General features: G+C 38.9%; 1 protein-coding gene across 1 annotated transcript in view; it reads left to right on the top strand.

The window, feature by feature from the left end:
• Window positions 1-14,840, top strand: part of LOC144690058 (connector enhancer of kinase suppressor of ras 3-like) — a 340,571-nt gene that overhangs the window by 161,406 nt on the left and 164,325 nt on the right. Inside the window, exons 11-13 of the mRNA XM_078557565.1 lie at window positions 1,436-1,641; window positions 6,283-6,372; window positions 8,554-8,822. Coding sequence (XP_078413691.1) covers window positions 1,436-1,641; window positions 6,283-6,372; window positions 8,554-8,822 — 565 coding nt within the window. The remainder of the gene's footprint in view (window positions 1-1,435; window positions 1,642-6,282; window positions 6,373-8,553; window positions 8,823-14,840) is intronic.

Here is a 14,840-nt window from a genome sequence, read left to right as displayed (position 1 = left end):
TAAGCATGCCAGAGTCATTCGTGTCTCCAGCAGAGAATACGGTTTGTCAATTCCCTCCATAGGCAAGTTTCTACAGGAGAGATATATTAAGTTGCATATCTTGTAATGAAGCCTCAGGCCAGCAAGCAAAGTGATACACTGTGCATTTACCTGTGTGGACCTCCAGTTATCTGATTCCGCAAGATGAGATTTCTGTCTGGTTTTGTGGATGCAGATTTGTTTTCTAAAGGTGTAAACCAAGAATGAGACAGATTCCAGTTCAGTAGGTTAGAACAAAAAATAAAATTGTGATCTTTCGGTATCTGTGCAATTATAAGCCAAGTAAAGTTGTCCTTTTTGATGGGAACATCAAGTGTACTACTGTAGGTATATTATCAACAAAAGCTGTAACAACTGCAACAGTGAAATTAAACGTCTTCCTGTATAGTAATTTTTCTCAATTAACTAACTCCAAGATCATCTTTCCTTTCACATGTTAATAACTATTCTCATGAAATAATGTTTAACAAATCTGTTCTAACCAGTACAGAATGGGAAGTTTAAAAACTCTCAGCATTTTGAATTGTAATTGGCACCCCTGTTCTGTAATTTTCAATGCTTTTAATTTTGATTAGAGAACACCTTTCTTCGGCAAAATGTGACCCAACTGTACAGGTTTATAAAGCAAGTCAAAATTGATGCAAGGCAGGTAGCCTTTCATTTTAATTGTATGAATTTAATGTGGCATGTTGGTTTATCCTGCCCTCCAACCCACAGCATGATAAGCAATTAAACTTGATCTGTTTCGAAATTGCCAGTGTATCTGTCACTATACAGATACTCATGAGTACAGGGATTTTCCCACTACTTTAGTTTCAATGGTTATCAAATTTTGCTGCGGAAAGAACTTCCTGCAGCTATTGATAGGGCAGGGGGAAGCCCCAGACTAACTTCTGAAAAATGGCAGGAAAACTATTATTGTGGTAAAGATTTTTTTTTAAATTACTATAAAAGAGAATTTGTGCAATTATTTTTAAAATAATACAAGAATACAATGTTTTTGGAAAAGTGCTTGTGACACACACTATACCAGCCCTCACCAGACAGACATTTGGTGATCTTGCACTGTTAGTAAACCTCTGTCTTGATTATTTAAGTGTTAGCCTGGTTGTATTAATTGAGCTTTAGTCTGAAGGTTGTGGGTTCAAACTCAATGGTTGCCCACGCCCTAGTAATTACAAAACGTGATTTCTTGTGTGTAAAGTACTTGTGATTTCTGGGGTATACAATCGGGTACAATTAGAAATGCAAGTTATTCCTTTTCACTTGATTTTATTGCTCGCTGTAACTCATGGTATTTCAATAATTGAACTAATTGTACCTTTTTTTTTATTTGTTTATGGACCATGGATCCAAAAAGATTACCAATAAGTTCATGCTTTCTCCTAATATTCAGGAATGACCGAGGTGACCTGGATTATGAGGAGGTCAGCAAGCACGGACCAGTCAGGCCTGTACCAAAGGGTTCGGAGTCACCCAATTCTTTCCTTGATCAAGAATACCAGAGACGACGGTTTACCATTGCAGAATATGATCAGTTGCCCCCATACGCGTTTGAAGTGCCTAAACCCACCAGAATGCGGGACAAGACAGAATTATATGGTTTGTTCTCTGTTGTGCTTTCTGAAATTTAAGTGGTTAATTTTTGATCTCTTCTCCTCCACGACACCCCCCCCCCCCCCGACTTTGATTTTCCAAATTTGGTTTCCCAAATTCCAATATGTTGGAAGTAGATATTCCTGATTCATTGAACAGTCTTTCCTTGTTTTCGGCAGTGTTAGTAAGGGTTGAGGTCTGCACAGACAGTCTCCAGCAGAACCCTCAATACAGGGTTCCGATAATATCTTAAATCCAAAGTAACAAACCCTAAAGACTGGTTTCCTTTGAGGATGTGACAAAGAAAGCTGATGGAGGTATGACAGTGGATGTAATGCACTTGAATTTCCTTAAGGGTCATGATGCTGTTCCTCTAGAAAGACTGATCTGGAAAATAAGGTATTGGTGGAAATATCTTTTTTAATGGATATGTAATAGTTTAACTGATAGAATCCAGAAGGTGGTGGCACAGGGATTGTCATTAGGCTGGAAGAATGTTACCAATGGGGTCTTACAGAAGTTTCTTTAGGGGCTTCTTTTGTTTAATATTTTTACAAATGAACATGAGCTAGGAGTCTCGAGCAGAGTGACTAAATTTGCATGATACGAAGCGAATGAAGATGGAAGACACCAAAGTGAACAGAACAGGAAAATTTCAATGTATTTGAGAATTGGACAGAAGGCAGATGAAATTCAGTGTAGAGAAATACTAAGTGTATCACATGTAGGGAAAAAAATCCAGGAAGAGACTTAGTTCATTGGAAAGAAAATAATGTGCATACAAAAATGAGATCTGTGTGGTCCTAACTCTCTCAGAAGATTTGCTTGAGGATTCTCTCACTGCATCCTATTCTCATTGCTGCAGTACAAAAAGAATATAGCAGAAATTGAAAGGATGCAGAAGAAAACAACCAGAATGATTGAGGGATTGGATTATGAGGAGCAATTATGTAAATTTGGAGTGCGAAATCTACTGGACCTTGTTCTTACCAATCTACCTGTCACAGATGCATCTGCCCATGACAGTATAGGCAGGAGTGACCACCTCACAGTCCTTGTGAAGATGAAGTTTCATCTTTACACTGAGCATATACCCTCCATCGTGTTTTGTGGCACTACCACCATGCTAAATGGGATACATTCAGAAAGACCTAGCAGCTCAAAACTGAGCACCTGTGAGGCGCCAGCAGCAGCAAAACTGTATTCGACCACAATCTGTAAGCTCATGACTCAGCATATCCTTCACTTCTACCATGACCATCAAGCCAAGGGATCAACCCTGGTTCAATGAAGAATGTGGAAGGTATACCAAGAACAGCACCAGGCATACCTTAAAATGAGAGGTCAACCTGTGAAGTTACAACACAGGACGACTTGCATTCCAAACAGCAGAAGAAGCATGGGATAGGCAGAACTAAGTGATCCCTCAATAAAAGATCAAATCAAAGTTCTGCAGTCCTGCCATATCCAGTCATGAGTGGTGGTGGACAATTAAACAACTAACTGCACGAGGAGGAGGCTCCAACCCCATCCTCAATAATGGGGGAGCTCAGCACATTGATGCAAAAGACAAGGCTAAAGTATTTGCAATCAACTTAAGCCAGAAGCGCTGAGCGGATGGTTTATCTTAGCCTCCTCCTGAGATCTTCGGCCAAATTGATTCGCTCCAGCTGGTATCAAGAAAAGGCTGAAGGCAATGAATACTGACCACATTCCAGCAATAGTATTGAAGATTCATGCTCCAGAATTAGCCACATCCCTAACGAAATGACTTGCACCTGATTCTATATTAGTATGAAACAACAAGGAAAAAAAACCCCAGTGGTGGAGAACTTTGAGAATCATGGGTCCAAAGATACCAGTTCCTCCCAAGAATTCTACATTTAACATACGCAAGATCTCAACCTTGGCAGCCAAGCAATTTTAATTCAATCAATTTAATAGATCTGGAATAAAAAGCTAGTTTCACTAATGGTGCTCATCAAACTACTGGATTATCATTTAAAAACCTATCTGGTTTGCTGATGTCATTTAGGGAAGGAAATCTGCCATTGTTACATAGGTCTGGGGTTATATATGATGCCAGACCCACAGTAATATGTTTGACTCTGAAAAGGCCCAACAAGCCACTCGGTCATATTCATTTCTAAGGGGCAATTAGGAATGGGCAATAAATGCTGGCTTTGCCAGCGACATCCACATCCCAGGAATTAAATTCCCTCCAAGGGCAATATATCCTTCCTAAGGTGCCCAGAGCTGCTCACAGTTCTCCAGGTGTGGTCTAAACCAGGACCATGTAAAGTTAAAGCATAATGTCTACCCATTTTCTGTACCTTTTGGTGACATTTTAATGACCTATGTACCTGGACTCCCAAATCTCTCTTAATCCTCATTGTTTGTAGCTTTTCATCATTTAAGGTGTATCCTGTTCTCTCCTTTTTGGGTCCAAAGTACATGACCATCTCATATTTGCTGACATTGGACAAGACTGTGGCAATGAATTTCATTCATTTAATCTATGAATATCACTTTGGAATTTCATGCTTTAATTTCTAGTTCTGTTTTAGATTGATAGGTTGCTATGATTAGTGTGCAATTCCATTATCATTGGATCATGCAACAACCAAGATGGTAGAAGGCAGCCTTGAGAGTTTGGCTTTTTCTCCTCTAGTAATTCCTACATTTCTATTATTACAGGCATCTAAACCTTGATAAATTAGGTGTGATTACTGTATGGTATTTGGGGTGTTATTTGGTCAGTATTTGGAGGAGTGACAGTCCACTGTTCAAAGATTCAATCATTTATAAATTACATACTAAGCTATGATCACCTAGGTTAGGTAAGCAGGCAATGCAAAAGCAAAATGCCACAGATGTGGGAAATCTAAAAGAAGAACAGAAAATGGTGGAAATATCCAGCTGATCAAGATCTGTGGAGACAGAAACAAGTTAACCTTTTGGGTTGATGACCTTTTTCATCAGAATTTTTGGCAGAATAATTAATCAGGCACTTATTTCACGTTTATCAAAAATCTACAGTTGGCTGCCATGTGATTTTGTGTATAACAAATAATGCATTATTGATTCAGTTTCTAGTGGGTGCAACATGAAAAAAAATTTCATCCAATCGATGAGAGTGGCTAATATGGCAGAGTTTTTTTCAAATTTGGAACACTTGGAATTTATAGTTTCAGCTTAAACTTGATAAGCAATGGAACAGGATTCTCTGATTTATTGGTTTCCATTAATGATATGACTCTGACAATATCACAAGGTTGGCATATGCCAACCAAATAATCTTACACCCATGAAAGTAAAAACATTTTGGAGAGAAGATCATTTTTCTAAAAAATTGTTCCACTTTTTTTATTTTGGGAGGTGAACACTATTACAGTTGTGTACCAGCCGTGCAACATGTTGCTGCACAAACTTATTCTGTGTCTGCAATAAAAGTTCATAAAATGCTAAACCAAGAGATTATCTTTTGGCTGTCAGGCATGGCTCAGTTGATAGTGCTCACACCTCTGGGTCAGACGTTTGTGGGTTCAAGTCTCACTCGAGAACTTGACCACCAAATCTAGGCTGACGCTCTAACACAACGCTGACTAAAGGCTACACTTTTGGTGGTGTCATGTTTTGAACAAGAGTTAAACCAAGGCCATTCTTCCCTATCAGGTAGATTTAAAAGATCCCATGGGCCTATTGAAGAGCAGCAAGTTATCTTTGTTGTTCTGGCAAATATTTCTTCCCCTATCAGCATCACAAAAATAAGATTATCTGTTCATAATCACGGTGCTGCTGTGGGAGCTTGCTGTGTGTAAATCGACTCCCAGTGACTACACTTCAGAAGTGTTTAACTAGCTGTAAAGCACTTTGGGACACCCCCAAGGTCATGAAAGCGCTATATAAATACAAGTCTTTCTTTGTAAGATACTAAATTGAGGATCTGTCTGTCGTCCTCCAGTGGATTTAAATTATCCATGGAACCATTTTGAAGAAGAGCAGCAGAGTTTTCCCAATGTCCTAGTCAACATTTATCCCTCAACCTCGCCGAGCATCACTAAAATAGATTATCTTTGGCATTGTCTCATTAACATTTCTAGGACCTTGCTGTGCCAAATGGTGGCTGCTGCATTATAGCACTGACTGCACCCCAAACATATTTCATTAGCTATAAAGCAGCTTAGAACAGCCTGGGTTGTGAAAGGTGCTGTATCAATTTAAGACTTTCTTTAGTAATTGACGTTTTCTAAGCTTGGAACCTAACAACATTTTGGCTACATCAGCAACTGAGCACTTGCCAAAATAGAATGTAGAAACCATAACAAACCAGTATACCATGTTGCAGAGTCAGTTACAAGGTTGCAATGAAATCTGAAGATTTGTATCAAACTGCTTGAACTTTGGTCTTGCACTTGGGTTACCTTATCTGAAATCTGCTTCCAAAACCAAAATGCAAGGCAGCTTTTTAGTTACTCCCTGCATTATTTCATGTAGTTTTATTGCAGGTTTTTTTTTTAAAGTCTAAAATTTAGTACTTGAATTTTTGAAACTGTACTTCAAACCCCCATCTTAGAATTTGTGAGAATGTTTGACTTTTTCAGGAAGCAGTATGCTCAGAAATTTGACATGTTACGTTATTAATAGGAAGACCACGACCTCTGTCAATGCCAGTGAGTGGAAGCTGGATGGGTGCAATTGAAGCTTGTTCAAGGCCCAGAGTGGAAGGAAGAAAAGGTTTGTCAAAAATTACTTCTTAAATATCGTAAACAAATTAAGAATTCAGATATCCATATGATATTAATATTACTTTTTTGCTCACCATAGGGGCAAACTGCAGACTATGTAGAGCAGCAAACATTCATCAAATTGCTCAGTATTCATTTTTGTATGATAATAGGCCTAGGGGGGTGTATATATTTCCTGCATCCCTCGTCTCAGCAACTTGATCAATATTAGGAACGTATTGTGCAGTCAGTGGTGAAGGAATGTTCAGTACATTTGCACTTGCCCAGAGAGTATGAGCTTTTGAACTGGAAATTCCTGTCAGCCAACCATCCAGAAAGTCTCTACAGGCAATCTGGGGCCTGTGAGAACAGGGCGAGTAACTGTGCATCTCCTTAACCAATCAGATTGAAGAGCAGTGCAGATTCAGAACCAGGAAACTTCAGTAAAACAAAAGCAAAATACTGTGGATGCTAAAAATCTGAACTAAGAATAGAAAATTCTGGGAATACTCAGCATGTCATAGAACTGAAATGTTAATTCTGTTTCTCTCCCCACAGTTGGTTCCTGACCTGTTGAGTAGCTTAAGTTTGAATTTTGAATTCAATGTCAAGCAGAGAAAGCAAAATAGGGAGGGAAAGAAAGATTAGAGTAAGAGAGATAAAAGATTTTTTTAAAAACCTAAGTTTAAAAAAATATAGTCTCCAGCAAAATTGAAATCTGGAGAAATAAAATTCCATACCTGTAAAACTTAGTTTTCAGTGCAAGAGAGAAAGGGAAAGCCCTAATTCTTTCTGGAAAATTTAATTCATATATAATCAGGCAAGTATTGTAACTTCAAGCTATTCCACATATTTCAATGGTGAATCTCATGGCACCTGGGACAGCAACTCCCTGGTTTCCACTTTCAACTGTGCATATGCTGTCTGATTTCCACGGAAATAAGAGTGAATGCTATTGCCCTGGCCATTAATTCCATGGCGAATTCCAACCCTATGTAAAGGAGTATTTTGTGAAGTTTCCTTGTTTTTCGATTGAAAATTTGTCCAGTCAGCCTTGGGGAAACAGAGTAACAAGGGGCTTTCTGTAAACATCTCGTAGTTCCCCAATTACATTTGATGTGTATCCTACGCCCATAAAGTCAATCCTTAGCCAGAATCTTATGGAGGCGGTGGGGATCTCATCTGCTGGCTAGAGGGCTGGCAAGAGCCATGCATCACTTCTTTCTGGGAATGGCCCACCCATTGATGTGCCACTCAGGCAGGGCCTTTCCCTGGGATCAAGGACCCCAGGGCTGAAGTCCTGCCTGCCAAGAGCTGCTGGCCAATCAGAGGCCAACAGCTCTGTTGAATAGCAGCGTAACTGGGGAGGTGATGGCTGCTGCCTCTATGACACGCACCTGAGGCCTAGAATCATTACTGGATCCCAGGCCACAGGTGAATGATGGTGTGGTGATGGGGGTGTTCGGCAACAAGGGAAGGGGTGTGGCTCACAGTGGGTGCGCCTCCCCTTTCCTGATGCCAGGTCCCTCAATCAGGCACTGAGTACCTTTGAACAAGGGCCCCCCCTCACCCCCTGCTCCCAAGAGCCTGCAAGCAACCTGACACAGGTTTACTTGTGCTCTCACCTGTTGCTGGGTTAATACGAACAGCAGCAGGATGAGGCTCTTAAGTGGGCACTAATTGGCCACTTAAGGGCCTCAGTTGGTGGCAGAGCCAGAAGGGTTTCCACCCAGCATCCCCCATTTGATTAAATGCCCCTCCCCACCACCAAACCCACCATGAGGCAGGGCAGCAGATTCCAGCCCTTGACTTTCTTTCTTTTCCGCTTGTTGTTGTCCTTCCCCAATCGAGCATCAGTGGGTTTATAGCTTGTCTTGACTAAGTAGTTCAGAGAAAATCTGTCTCTGCTTCTACAGTTTCCATTGTCAGGAAATGTGACTGGATTTTGATCACTGCCACCATTAAACTGACATACTTAAAGTCAGGAACTCTGGGCTTGGGTTGCAGCATGTGCAAGGAACCTTCCAACCTACCCAACTGTTGATTTTAAAAGCCTGCAACATAAACTGTCAAAGGAATACAAATGAACTGAAGGAACATGTATGAATCTAAGACTTTTGTATTGTGAACTTGTTTATTCTACAAGTTTCCTTAACTTCTGTTCTAAAAGAGGAAAAACAATCTCTTTCAGGGGAGGACTACCTCTATAGATACTTCAGCAATGATAGAATACCACCAATCAGTGAAGATTGTGTTGCAACACACATTTCTAGACCAGCAGCTGGTCGACACTCTGGAAGAGCTGTGACTGGAAGATATTCTGTCAGTCCTGAACTACGCAGCAGTATGACAATCCCTACTCAACAAGATGGACCCAAAAAAAGTTCAAATTCATCAGGAAAAAACTCACTGGAACATTCATCACCGGTCAGTTGGATTACAAGATTTAAGCTATTAACTCACTGAATTTTATATTTTTTACCAGTCATTTCATACTTGTGTCCAAGATCAGTATACTAAGCTACACATGTTATCATCTTGCGATGTGACAACTGAGAAAAATACAGGTGGAGTTACTTTGTGTTTTTACATTGATTTATAAGTTGACCTATGTCCCAAGAGATTCCTGTTAATGTGCCTTATGCTGTGACTAAAATGGTTACAAATACAATCTAGTTTTGTCCATTTGATTTGACTTTATAATCACTGAATAAATGTGCAGTGAAGTTGTGCAAACACTTGGCTCAGGATCTTCAGAAAAACAAAGATTTTAAGTTACTCAGAGTATAGAGTATATGCACTAAGCAATATAAAACGATTTTGCGTCAACTTTCTATATTAGCTCCAGACTAAGGTTCATAATATGTGCACATTCATTCTTAAATAGTGAATAGAATTCAAGACTAACTTACATTGTGCATATCATTAAAGATACTGAAAACAGGGCAACAGTGTACATTGTGTTACAAATGCAATTCTTTTGATACGTGGAAATGTATATAGAAAGTTTTGATGTAATACTTGACTCACAAAGAAACCCCTTTGCTCCGAGTACCTCATTATGACTGACAAAGCAAGCTTGTTGTAATCGAGATGAAGTGTTAATGGTCTCATCAATGCACCTATTATTTGGAATCTGTAGAATCCTTCACAGTATCTGATCCTAGATCTAAATTATTGCTGCATAGTTGCAAAACTTAGCCAGATCTTTAATGGAATACATTTTGGAAGTGCAGAAAAACTCTTCAGGGCTGAATCAACTGGTATCAACCACCAAGGCTGGATTGGCTTTTAAGATCCCTACATTTGTAGTGTTTCTTCATTTTACAAGTAATCATTAACATATGTGTTATCTCTTGAGAGAGAAGTCATAGAAATTTAAAGCACAGAAGGAGGCCATTCAGCCTATTGAGTCCATGCCAGCTGATATGTAACCATCCAGCCTATTCCCGTTTTCCAGCTCTTGATCCATTGCATTGTAGGTTACACTTCAAGTGCATATCCAAGTACTTTTTAAATGTTTTGAAGGTTTCTGTCTCTTACCACCCTTTCAGACAGTGAATTCCAGACCTCCTCCACCCTCTGGGTAGAAAATTTCCCCTTGAATCCCTCGAAAGCACCTACCTCTTAATGCTAAATCTATGCCTGCAAACGCCTTAATCATAGCTCCTTACATTCAAGCCCAAATCATTGATATATATACCACTTAAAGCAATTGGCCTAGTACTGAACCCTGCATGACCCCACTGGAAGCAGCCTTTGACAGTAATGTTCATCCTGTCACCATGCAAGTTCTGAGTTCCATTACTTTTTAATTCCAATGTTTCCCCCTTGATTGCTTCATTCAGGCTTGTAATCGGATATTTCTGATTAGAGTTGCAGTTGGGTATTGCTTGCCCTTGGATTTCTCCTTTGTGATATATTTGGCACAGTTTCTGAAGATAGCGCGAATTAGTATAATTTTTATTTTGAAATGCAGTCATTTACAACTGGGATTCATGGTTATTTCCTCTTTTTATGTTTATCTCTATTCTGCATATTTGGGCCATTATTGAGCTATTTCACCTGTAGCTGGCTTTTCAAGTCCAAGGCAGTCATTGTGTCTTTGATGGATTTATAGAAGACTGATGCTTCTGGGTGTATGAATCAAAGGCATTGAAGTTATTTGATGGACAATTTGTTTTTGTTTTCTTTAGCCGAAGGTACCTGAAGAACTGTGATCAAGGAAATTCGCTATTCAAATTTCAGTTCCTCAGATGATCATTGATTATCCTGAGTTGTGCTCATTCCCTGCTCTTAAAAGACCACAATCAAAATGTTGCTCTGGAAGAGTATGATGCACTGCATGATATAGCTGACTAAGGCATATTTTTCTTATTTTTAAAAAAGTCTCTAGTTCCTTTCTATTACTTAATGTGCAGCTACTTCAGTGGTGAAGTAATTGAACTGTACATATATGTAGAGAACTTTTATAAAACAAAATTATCACAACCAAAGTTTAGGGATGCTCACTAAATATGTGGAACACTTGACTCACTAAGCCAATGAGTTCCTGTTCATATGGAACACCAGCTTAGCAGCTTTGAACAGGCATCTCTAGTGATATTAATGGAAAATTATATCATGTAATGAAATAAGGCCTCTGTATAATTCTGGTCAGTAAGGATGGTGTGGGCCCCTATAATGGTGACTATAAGGATTGCAAATTTAAAGGATTTAGTCTGGAAGGGCAGTGAAGAAATGGGACACAAACCTGCATGTGCAGTTTACTTGCCAAATAGACATTGTGCACCTGGAGTACTGGATTGTGTAGATTTACAACTATTTGGATGTTAATAGAGTATTTAATATAAATATATTAAAAAAAAGCTTTACGGTTTTGTTTTTACTTGTATTAATGTACAATATTCAAAAGGTCTACCATGGCTCTCAGTATATAAACTATTCTGTAATACCTGTATTGATAGAAACAGAGTACAATGACATCCCCATTTGCTTAAATTGGCAAAATTTGCACAAGAAAGGCATGCCAGTATTTAAACGCAGAGTTTCTAGCTGTTTATAATTTTTTTCAACCTCTCCCCAACAAATTCAGCTTCTAGATTTCTAGGGGAGGAGAAATGTTTATTGTGACTGTTTCAGGGAACCAATGTCTATACACATTTTTGGGTTGAAAAAACTGAAATATTTACTGAGATAAAATGTAGTTCAGTGTTTAAAATTTCATTTTGAAAGATTAACACTTCAAAATGTAAATAACTGTAACATGACTGCCTTTGTTAAAACATGGTGTTAAAACTTGCAGGATTACTGATTAAAGGTGCTGTGTTTTTCACAAACTGTGTAATTTTTCATTTATTGTATACTGTGACTGTGAAGATGCTTTAACATCTAAAGAATTGGTTCTGTGCTCTAAAATCCCCAGGTTAGATTTCTGGTGCTTAATACATTTTATTTTATTGTAGATTCAGGTGTTCTACTGCATGACTGAAATAAGTACAAGCAATTATGAGCAGAGTTCCTTCAGGCAGATTGAATGGAGGTGGGGGCACAAGGAGTTGCTTTCTAAATGGGCACTGTTGGTGCAAAACCGTGTCTACTAACAGCAAAACGAATATCAACTACCCGTGATTTTGCAGTCTGTACTGCCAGTAGTTGATGTTATCTGTTGGCATGTACCTCGAAAATTAGCCTAATGTGTTTAAATAACTAAGGTTTCAGAATTGAATGGTTTGTTCTGTATGTAATACATCCAATAACTGAGATTAGGTTAAAGGGAGAAAACTGAAAATGCTGAAAAATAAAAGTACTACGTATACTTGTGTAAAAGTAAAATTTTTGATAAATTTTTGGATCAATAATCATGGCTTTTACATGGGCAATGTTTTCGAGGGGATGACATGCGTGCTTGATTTGGACCCAAGCGGAATCCAAAAAAGACTAATGGATCACAGAAATTAGAAATGTACCATAGGAATTAATAATCACAACACGGTTTGCCATTCATAATCTGATCACTTTTAATAGTTTCTTTATGTTTTAAAACATTTCTTTATGTTTTAAACATTTTTTTTACCATTATTCTTTCATTACTATGTATACATTTACAATGAAATTGAGTCATTAACACCTCCAGGATTATACTTTGGTTCTGTAATTTTTGGACTTTGGTCCCTGAAAAAACGGTGTTGGTTTTTGTGCACAAGTTGTATGAAATTTTTATTTTCAGGCCAAAAATCATGGGATCGATTGACAATCCATCTGTGGTATATAGTGGAACAGTTAGCCTGCATTTAAAGATAGGTTACCGTTTCAGACCTCAAGAGTCTCAATGAAATGTTAATGTCTTTTTTTAGATGCTGATGGACCTACTGCTATGTAGTGCAGTGTTTGGTTAATAGTATGAGTTCAGGTCTTTTGCAGGAAAAATGTTGATTCAAAATCGTGTGTAGAATTTAAAGGTATTTTAAAATTAATAATTAGGATGCTCAATTCCAATTAAAGTCAATAGTGTTTCTGACCTTTTAGTAGAAATTTACCTTGCTTATTCTTTAATATTCCCAATTTAGAGGTAAATTTATTCCACAGGGACTTCGGCAAAACTAAAGCATTAATACCACACATCTCCAGAGGGAGTGTATTTTTGTGACATGCTGTTATAATATCATGAGCATAAGAAATAGGAGCAGGAGTTAAACGACTCAGCTCTTGGAGCCCGCTCTGCCTTTCATTGAGATCATCGCTGATCATCTACTTCAACGCCATTTTCTTGCACTATCCCAGTATCCTTTCATGTTTTAATATGTATAAATCTATCGATCCCAGTCTTGAACATGCTCAGTGACTGAGCTTGAGCCTCCACAGCCCTCTGGGGCATAGAATTCCAAAGATTCACCACCCTCTGAGTGAAGAAGTTCCACCTCATCTCAGTCCTAAATGGCCTACCCCTTATTCTGACAGTGTGCGCCCCGGTTCTAGACAGCAGCCCCCATCCCAGCTGGGGGAAACGCCCTTACTGCATCTACCCTGTCGAGCCCTATAATAATTCTGCATGTTTGAATGAGATCACCTCTTATTCTTATAAACTCCGGAGAATAAAGGCCCGGTCTATTTAATCTTCCCTCATAGGACAATCATTTCATCCCTGGAATTAGTTTGGTGAACCTTTGTTGCACTCCCTCTATGGCAAGTATATCTTTCCTTGAGTAAGGAGACCAAAACTGCACATGATACTCCAGGTGCAGTCTCACCAAGGGCTCTATATAATTGCAGTAAGACATCTTTACAAGAAGATTTAAGTGTAGGAATAATGAAGGCCAACATACCATTTGCCACTTTAATTGCTTCCTGTTCCTGCATGTTAGCTTTCAGTGACTCATGGGTGCCCTTGTTCAAGTCCCTTTGAAGATCAACACTTCCCAGCCCCCCTCCATTTCAGAAATACTCTGTGTTTCTGTTTTTCCTCCCAAAGTGGATAACCTCCCATTTTTCCACATTGTATTCTATCTGCCAAATTTTTGCCCACTCACTTAGCCTCTCTAAATCCCCTGAAGTATCTTTGCATTCTCCTCACAACTCTCTTCCACCTAGTTTTTTGGCAATGTTATATTATCCAAATTATTGACGTAGATTGTGAATAGATGAGGCCCAAGCACTGATCCTTGTGGTACCCCACAGCCTGCCAACCTGAAAATTACTCATTTATTAATAGTCTGCGTTCTGTCGGTCAACCAGTTCTCAATCCATGCCAGTATATTCCCCCAAACTCCTGTGCTCTAAATTTGTTTACTAAGCTCTCTTCTTGCTCTTTGTCACACCCCCAACATCCTGCACCCTCTATGGTTTGAAAGTTGGAGACCACCATCGTACACCTGTAATACAGAAAGTGGACTTCAAAGGAAGTCTGGCAGTGGTTCATAGTTGCTAGTATCTTATTCCTGTTGAAACTTCTGGCTTCTAGTTTGTCTTCTCTGAGTTTCCAGGGGTTTATGTCCTATAGATGGTGCAGCTTGAAACATGGGAATGGTCTATCACAGAGGAGGACTGGCCTGACAAAATTTTTTTAGATTAAAAAGGCCCATACTTCGACCATTTGGTGATAATAAAGAAATACATTAACTAAGTTAAGTATAGTTTCCTAATCAAAAACAGAATTACCTGGATAAACTCAGCAGGTCTGGCAGCATCGGTGGAGAAGATAAAAACAAAAAGCTAAAAGCTACTGAAAGCTTCCTAATCTTCAGTCAGATGCAAAAAAAATAAATCACATGTAATAATCCTCGATCAAGATCTTGGAGATTTCTGTTCATTATGTAACTCAAGACAAGTTGTCTTTTGTAGGAAGTGGATCTTGAGCCTACTGATCTGTAGCGTTGTACATTTTCTCTCCAATCCTTTAGTAATGTGACCATGTAGTCAGCTGCTGACATTTGCCTTCACTACCAAAAACAAACTCTTGTGAGGCCATCAGCCGAATCG

Source organism: Cetorhinus maximus, chromosome 14, assembly GCF_964194155.1.
Source record: "Cetorhinus maximus chromosome 14, sCetMax3.hap1.1, whole genome shotgun sequence".
Classification (NCBI taxonomy): domain Eukaryota; kingdom Metazoa; phylum Chordata; class Chondrichthyes; order Lamniformes; family Cetorhinidae; genus Cetorhinus; species Cetorhinus maximus.
This window is presented reverse-complemented; position numbering and strand designations above follow the sequence as displayed.